Consider the following 8,201-nt stretch of genomic DNA (forward strand, 5'->3'; position numbering starts at 1 on the left):
GTCACAGGGGTCCTGCACGTCCCCCAGCCATGCTCTTCTACCACTTCAGCCCCTCCATCGTCAGGGGTAAGCTCGGCGCGCGGCTCTGGTTCTGGCTGCCCTCAGCTGTCCTCTCTGGGGAGATGCCAGACCCATCCCTCCCTAAGGGTGGTGGGCAGCGGGGGTCAGGACATCACGGGGCAGTACTAGGGGGGAGGTTGTTGTTTCTGTTCTTGGCTGGGGGCACCCATAGCTGCAGCCCCATAGTCAGTGAAAGAGTAGGAGGGGGTCTGTCAGGGTCTGTCATCTGGGGGTGCTGAGGGAAATGTCCATCCTTTGACCCTACCTGCCATACAGGTGCTCTGCAGTGCTGTCCTGACCAAAGGCCATTCGCAGGGACCATCGGTGTTGGTGCCATCCCAGTTGGATGTGTTCCCTTGCAGAGGTGCACCAGAGAGATGTGGTGCTCCCTGCGTACCACGCTGACCTGGTCGAGCTCCCGGGTTGAGGTCTCCGTTGGGATTATTGGGTTTTGAGCGCTGTTAAGGGCTTGGGGTCAGCCTTAGGCTTTCATCAGGGCTCGCGGCATGGCTAAGGACAGCTGTGTAGTTTGGACCGAGATGCAGATGCTTGTTCCAAAACATCTTCCCAAAACTTCTGAAGTATTTGGGTCCAGGGCTTTGGTTTGGTCCTGTCCTTAACTGAACTGCTTGTTTTGAGCCTTTTTTTTTCCCCCTGCTGTAGCTTTGTAATTGGAAATGCAGCCAGAGCTCTCAGCTGAGGCTGTTGTTGGATGGTGATGAAATTGGGGTGTTTCACTGCAGTCTGCTCTGGGTGGATGCGGCCTCAGTCCAGTCTGTTCTGGGTGGTGCCTCTGAGAGGCATGGGTGAGACCCTGAAACTGCTGTCGCAATTTCTGCAATTGAGGTCAAATGTTTGTCACCCTCAGAAGTATAAATCTCAGCAGACCGCTGGACTGCTGACACCAGGCAGCAGCTTGCTTTGGCCGCGTGAGCTTTGGGCTGTTTTGCCTCAAGTTCTCTTAATTTGTGAAATTTCCCAGAAAATAGTGCTGGCTGTTGGATGGGTTTGTCTGGGCGATAGCAGAACCATGTGTGAGGGAAGGGAACTGGCCAGGCCGGGGCGGGGGGAAGCCATCAGGGTTTGGTGCTTGCCAGGATGAACACCAGTTTTGAAGAAGAGGTGGGGTGCTCTGGGGTGGTGGGGAGGAGGAGGGAGAAGGAAGGGTTTCTTTGGCAGGCTTTGCTGGAGGATGTTTGCAGAGGTGACCAGCCCTAAGCTTTGATGAGCTCTGAACTCATTATTAAAAACAAAGATCTTCCTCTCTTGCTTGGCAAAGGTCTGTATTTGGTTTGGTGGGTTCAGAAATTAAATGTTTCATCAAAAGGTTAAAACTGTGTCCCGTGGTCCTGTTACCTCCTGCTCTTTGCCTTGTTCTGGTGGAAAGGCTAAAGCAGAGTAGCTTCTGCTCCCTTGGGTAGAGCCCCCCACCGCACACTGCATTGGGACCCACCAGTGCTCCCCAGTTTCCCTTTCTGCTGCTGGGTGTTTTCTCTGCTTTGTGTACAATAAACCATGGGATGGGCACTGTGGGAGCTGGGAGGAGCGGGTTGCTGCTGCTCTGGGGAGCATCAGTGGGATGCTCAGGTTGGTTCTTTGCTTTCTTTCAGAAATCGAAGCCAAGAAAGCTTGTGACTGGCTGCGAGCGGCGGGGTTCCCCCAGTATGCCCAGCTTTATGAAGGTGAGAGCTGCTGGTCCCAGTCCCTGCTCTGTATGTGCTCTCATATCCTGTATCTCCAATACTTTGTACTATAACCAAGTACCAAGGGTGACTGTGGGGAGAGCCCATACTGCTCTGGGGAGAGGATGGAGAGGATTGGTTACTAATTATGTGATTGAATGCTAAAACTTTAAGCCCTTGGACATGACCGTGGCCTGGAGAGCAAGCCACACTGTTCACTTCTCTGCATTCCCGAACTTTTCCCCTTTGGGCAGGGCTGTGAGGAGTCCCTGGGGTGGCTGCTCAGGTCGAGGACCAGCAGGCTGTGGAGAGCCATCGGCTCTTCAGTAGTTCAGGGAGTGTTTGCAGTGGGTGTGAGCACAGAGGCAGCCAATGTAGGTAATGTGGAGGATGAATATTTCCTCCCTTCCCACTGACATGCTGCAGGCTCCTGCCCTGCCCTGATGCGCTATTTGGCAGCAAGGTCTGCACTTGCTGAGTGCACAGCAAGCTGTGCCTGGAGCAGAGCGGGTCTTTAGTCCCAGGGTGCAGGGGATGGGCAGTCCCCCGACAGCCCCGCTCCCACCTCGTCTACCACGGGTGGGTTGCAGGGTGGTGGGTCTCAGCCATGTTAACTTCAAACCCATGGTGGGACACTGGTCCCTGCAGGGGGGGCTGGTGCAAGGAGCGGTGGCTGCAGACGGGACAATAGCGGGAAGCAGGGTCTCCGGCAGGCTGTGGCCATGGCTATTGTTCAGCCGGGCGCTTCCACCACTCCCCGCAACACGTGCACGGGAGCCACGCTCTAGCCCCCCAGGTGATGGCTTTACAGGCTGCCTGTTTGCTTCTGGTTTCTATTTTAGGGGGCAGGCTCCTAGCATGGCCACGTGCAAGGACTGGCCGGGTTCCTGCAGGGGAGACCCAACCCCAGGTGTCAGGCCCAAATAGTGCTTACAGCCCAGGGCAGTGGGTGCTGGGTGCTGGAGTCTATGAATAAAACAACCCCTTTTCCAACCACTTTGAATGAAACTTTCCACATCCTCTGAGTGTTTCATTCTGTTTTTCTCCCCAGCTGGCAGGGCTCAGCATCCCCTTGGTAACTGCACTTGATAGCTTCATTAACAGCTGGGCTTAGACACTTGTGGTTAATGGTCCAGGTCCTACACAGCTGATCCCAGCAGAGCTGTCTCCAAGTGCATGGAGAGGAACAGAGAGTTGGATAGATGTCCTTGGCCACCTTGCTGCCCTCAACTAACTTACCTAGAAAGGACACTGCCCAAAGACCCAGGGTATGGACCATCTCTGGGTCATCATCCAGCTACTGCCCCAAGGCCAGTGAGCATATCTGCCTATGAAGAACTGGCCCATGGCCTTTGAGGTGTGTGTGGGGATTGAATGAGAAGCTAGACCTACTGAACCACCATACCAGTATGGCTTTCTTGTCCCTTGCGGACCTCTTAGCAGCTCCTAAACCTCCCCAGGGGTCAGAGAGGCTTTCTTGACCCTGGGGGATCAATGGGAGAAGGAAGCGCTCAATGCATGTGTAAATGCATTGCCTTATGGGATGTCAGAATGCAGAGTGTGTGCAGCCGGCACCCCTGAGGAGGGGCAGCCTGGGCTCCAGATGTGCTCAGCTGGGAGCAGAGGTGTGCCGGTGGGGCTTGTTTCCATCCCTCCCACCTTCTCACTTGGGGCTTTGTGCTTACCCCCAAGGCACCAGGGTATCCCCAGCATTCCCACACCTGCCTCATCTGTGTCTTGCTCTTTGCTGGCTGCCTCCTGGAACTGTGGGCAAAAAGTGGTCCTTTGGGAGGAGCGGCTGCCAGGATCCTGGGTCAAGTCTTGCCTGCAGAGAGCTGCTTCCTGTCCCTCTCTGACAGTTCCCCTCCTGCAGCCATGGCTGTCACAAGTAGCAGCTCCCAGTGCAGTGTGATGCCCCAGCCTTTTCCTGCCTTCTTCTGACTCATACTCATGGCCCAGAGCCTCCCACACCTTTCTCCTCACTGCTCTCCTGCTTCCCCAGCTCCTCGCCATCCTTGGTGTCTCCTCCTCCTGTGCTCACTGCTGGCCTTTGTGCCTGGTAGAGCAGCTGGCTTGGGAATGGCTGCTGATTTTCCTCTTGCTTTCCTTCCCAGACTCGTTGTTCCCTCTTGACATTAGCGCTGTGAAGAAGGACCACAGCTTCCTGGACCAGGACTCCCTCAAATCCCTGTGCAGGTAATGCTCCCTCACACCCTGACTGCAGCTCATCGCTCCCTCTGCAGAAAGGAGCCTGGATGTGTTGGTCTTTTGAGTTGGATGGTGGGGCTGCTCCTGGGTGGTGCCAGGGAACAAGACAGCACGTTTTGTTTTGAACATATGGAGCTCCTGGTGAACAGAAGTATTTCCCAGAAATAATTCTTCTCTTTGTGTGGCTTCCAGGCTGTGTTTTAATTTCAAGCTTGGGTAACTCTGGCCTGTAGAGATTGATTAGAAATGGATTGATCAGAGCTGTACTCTCAAATTGAACATAGGTGCAAAGAGACACCCAGCTTTGCTGTCCCACTGCCCGTGCTCTCCCTTTCCCATTCCTGTGGCCTCACAGGCTGTGGTCCCTGAGCAGGGAGCTGTGTCTGCCCAGCATGCATTTGGTGCTGCTTTATTTTGCAAGGATGCTCCGTAACATCTCTGAGAACAAAACAGAGTTTGTAAACCATGTGTCTGCATCAGAGTGAAGGAGTCTTGCTCAGTTGTTGATGTAAAGCAGGTTCAGGTCAAAGTGCCCACAGATGAAATTGTGTCCTTGGACAAGGTTTCACTTGGTCATCAGGCCTGTGAGAGAATGAAACATGCAGTGAGGGATTTGCTGAGCAGTGGTGCAGTGCAAGGGGCTCCATGGAGGTCATATGCTGCTAATTAGTACCTGGCACGGGTTGTTAGGAGGTGTGGGTGCTCACTGCAGGGCCCAGGAGCTCTTGGTTTGCACTGTGATTTTTGTAGGTGAGGTCTGGGCTGGTGGGTCCCTCCTCTTCCTGGAACAACTGCTCTGTCCCAGGGTTTCTGCATTCACAAGTGCTCGTGTGACGTTAGTCATCTGGTGCCTGGCAACACAGCCCTGCTGTACATTTTCCACCAGGACACGCTACCCCTTGCAGCAGCAGCGCTGAAAATAGCTCCGGGACATGCCACAAGTGTGTTGCTGCGGGGAGGCAGCATGTGTTTGGGGTGGAACTCTCCCAGTGCTTCCAGTGTGAGCAAGAGCTAACTCCCAAAAGGAGGGATGCCCCCCACCCCAGGGGCTGTCTGTCTGTCCTGACAGGCTGTGTGTCACCTGATGGTAGGAGTGACTCAGCCCTGCCTTGGCTTTCGGGCCACATCATCCTACCCATGCCGAGAAACCAGCTCTGCCTCTCGCTGTCCCTCCCATGTGTGCTGCTGCCCAACAGAGCAGAGAAGGGATGGGAAAAGGGTCTGTTATTTGTTCACCCAACAAAGAGGCTGCTGTGCCGGGTGGGGGGGATCCCCTGTGCCACTTCCCGATGAGCTCCTGGTTTTCCCTGCTGGTAGTGGTAGCTGGGCAAGAGGCAATGAGAAATCTCTGACTGATTAACCCTGTCTGAGCTTTCAGGTCCTTTTGTCATTTCCTGGCTTCTGAGATTGCTTTGCACTAATAGCCCAGAGCAGGTCATCCCTGTCACACGTGGGACTGATATGGCTGGGTGGGCCATGCAGGGCAGGAATGTCTCAAGCCCCCCCAAGCTGTCTCTGGGGTCCCTGGGGTGGCCTCATGCAGCATTTGCCTACGAAAGGTCTAGATGGACACTGGCAAATGCAGCTTTTCCAGTAAAATTAATGCCTTGGATGTGTTCTCTTTCCCCCAGCACATGCATTTTCCCATCTTGCTCCCTCTACCAGACTTCATGCATTTATCCTGCCTTGGCATATGCTGCAGGACCAGGCTTTTGGTCAGGGCGGTCGGTGGGATTGCAAAAGGGGCGTTAAGTCAAACTTTGGGTAATACATCACTGAGGTTTGTTTTATAGCTCTGCAGACATGGTACTTGCACACTGGAACAGAAGTGCTTGTGCTAGCATTCATGAAGGTGCTAATTAAAGCGAATTAACTAGAGATTCATTCACTTGTGTAAAGAAAAAGAAGAGCAGGACTTGAAGGTGTAGGCTAGAGAAAGGTAAAGGGCCTGTCAGCATGGCCAAAGCAAGCCCTGAACAGGCAGAGGGAGCTGAAACACATGGCTGCGTGGCTCAGAGCGGTGGGAGATGGGCATCCTTCTATGTTGTGGGAGAGCAAGCAGCGGGCACTGGGATATCTGCAGGCATTTAGGCACAGCCAGGACATCCCAGTGCCTGCATGGAGGGAGCGGAGTGCCCCTCTGATGGCTATGTTTGCAAAATCCCTGCTGGTGCACAACCAAGGGCTTGTGCACTCGAGCAGTTTCACCCCTTGGCTGGAGCAGGCTTGGAGCCATGCCGGGCTTCGCGTGTCCCTGTGATCCCTGGAATCACAGCTGCTGGGGGACAGGTGACAGAGCACGAAAAGGGCTCTCAAACAGAGAAAGAATAAAAAGGAAAAGCAAGCACTGCAGCTCCAGCAGGGGCCAGGACCGGGTCAAGCCTCTCTTGGTTTCTTGCAGGAGGCTGATGACCCTGAACACTTGTGCCTCCATGAAGCTGGAAGTTCACTTTCAGCGGAAACAGGTAAGTCCTGGACGTTGAAGGGACTGAGGGGTACATGTGCTCCCTGGTGGGGCAGCAACTCTGTGTTCAGAGGTGTGCGCCGGGACTGCCCCTGGGCACACAGCAGACCTGGTACCGCTGGTCATTCCTTTCACTCTCTCCCAGGACAGACATGGCCCCAGGGGTTCGTGGCTGGATTAGCAGGTGCCTGTGTTTGCCTGGTGTCCCCGCACCTCTCTGAGGTGCTGGCACAGCAGCCAAACCACAGGCTGGGTCAGCTGTGGTGGTCTGTGCAGGACTGTGTGACTGCAGCATTGCTCTTGGGGTCTCTACTGAGCCCCCACAGCAGCACGTTTCCAGGAGGAATTCTGAGCCTGGAGGGATGGATGAAACCAGTCCCAAACAGTGATTAATGTTGGGATATTAATAACGAAACCTTTTATATTTCCCTTAATGAATAATACACTTAAAATGCACACCAGGTTGGTGTTTAGCATATGGAAATAATTTCTGGATGTACCCCTGCTTGTTCTGACTGCCCTTATTTTGGCTTGGGAAGGAATTCTGCCCCATGTCACTTACTGTGCTGCCGTCTGTGGCCAGGGATTTGCAGGAAAGCTCCGCAGAGAGCTTCTGTCCCAAGTGCCTGAGAGCCATCAGAGGTAGCTTGGAAGCTGCACCTTCCCTTCTCTGGTGCAGCATGGCCCTTGAGCATGGCAAAATGATGCCAATGGCTCCTGGAGCTCTCCATTGCTGAAGGGGGCTGGAGCTGGTTTAAGGGGGTGTGCTGGTGGCTGTGCCCTCCTCTGGGGTGCTTGTCCTGGGATAACGGAGTAGGGTGATGTGCTGACCCTCCACAGCTCCAACCAATTGATATCCCCTTTTCTCAACCACACATAGAATGAAGACTCCGAGGAGGAAGACCTGTGTGCCATCAGCAACCGGTGGGCTTTCCAGAGAGACAGCAAGAGGTGGTCCCGGGTGGGCTCCGTCGATGTCCTCTCCCAGGGCTCTGAGGTGCTGAGCTCTGCCATGCGGCTGGCATCCAGCCGCGAGAGCGTCCTCACGGACCTCAGCACCAACCCGGAGGCCGTGTCCCTGCACAGCAGCGGCAGCACAGGCGGCATGCTGGGTACTGCGGCCATGCCGCCTGAACCCCCGTCCCCCACCCGTGCCACCACCACCATCGCCACCTCCAGCCGCAGCCTGAGTGAGCACTCCTTGTCCGAGCAGCCCTTGAGCCATAGAGAGGGTTCCAAGGAGAAGCCGAAGAAACGACGGTCTCGCAGCTTCCTGAAGAGGATCGAGTCCCTCCGAAGGAAGGACAAAGAGAAAGCCATCCCGGACGAGAAGGTGGCCCCACACAGCAGCATCACGGCTGCACCAGGATGGGGCTCCCTCAAGAGTAATGGGGACATTGCGGCCACCAAAGCCAACTCGTCTAAAAGAGGAATGTGTTCCTCTTTCCATGGCAAAAAACGTTTCTTCTCAGTATCGTACAGGACTAACCGCTTGCTAGGCTCAGGTGGGAGCAAGCTGAACTCTGACTCAAAACGCGGTGGAATCTACCTGGAGGACTACGAAATGGCCATGACATCCAGCAGCAACTGGGCTGCTGGAGAGTGCCAGCACCAGCAGGCACTCCGGGGGGACTGCCTGGTCTACATCCCCCAGGACCACAAACCAGGCACCTTCCCCAAATCCCTCTCCATTGAGAGCTTGTGTCCCTTGGGTGGCAGCTCCCTCACGCACTGGAAACCCGGGAATGCGCCCGTCGGGCTGGTGGGAGGTGTCAGGGGTGGCAGCA

The 8,201-nt window shown here is 55.0% G+C and overlaps 1 protein-coding gene across 1 annotated transcript in view; it reads left to right on the plus strand.

Annotated features, from left to right (window-relative positions):
- Positions 1-1,669: 1,669 nt before the first annotated feature.
- Positions 1,670-8,201, plus strand: part of STARD8 (StAR-related lipid transfer (START) domain containing 8) — an 11,958-nt gene continuing 5,426 nt past the window's right edge. The window contains 5 exon segments of the mRNA XM_010014636.1: positions 1,670-1,742; positions 3,857-3,938; positions 6,352-6,415; positions 7,295-8,184; positions 8,186-8,201. The exon segment at positions 8,186-8,201 is cut by the window's right edge and continues 299 nt beyond it. Coding sequence (XP_010012938.1) covers positions 6,359-6,415; positions 7,295-8,184; positions 8,186-8,201 — 963 coding nt within the window. The 5' untranslated portion in view covers positions 1,670-1,742; positions 3,857-3,938; positions 6,352-6,358.

This window comes from Nestor notabilis, unplaced genomic scaffold (genome assembly GCF_000696875.1).
Source record: "Nestor notabilis isolate BGI_N333 unplaced genomic scaffold, ASM69687v1 scaffold5735, whole genome shotgun sequence".
Lineage (NCBI taxonomy): Eukaryota > Metazoa > Chordata > Aves > Psittaciformes > Psittacidae > Nestor > Nestor notabilis.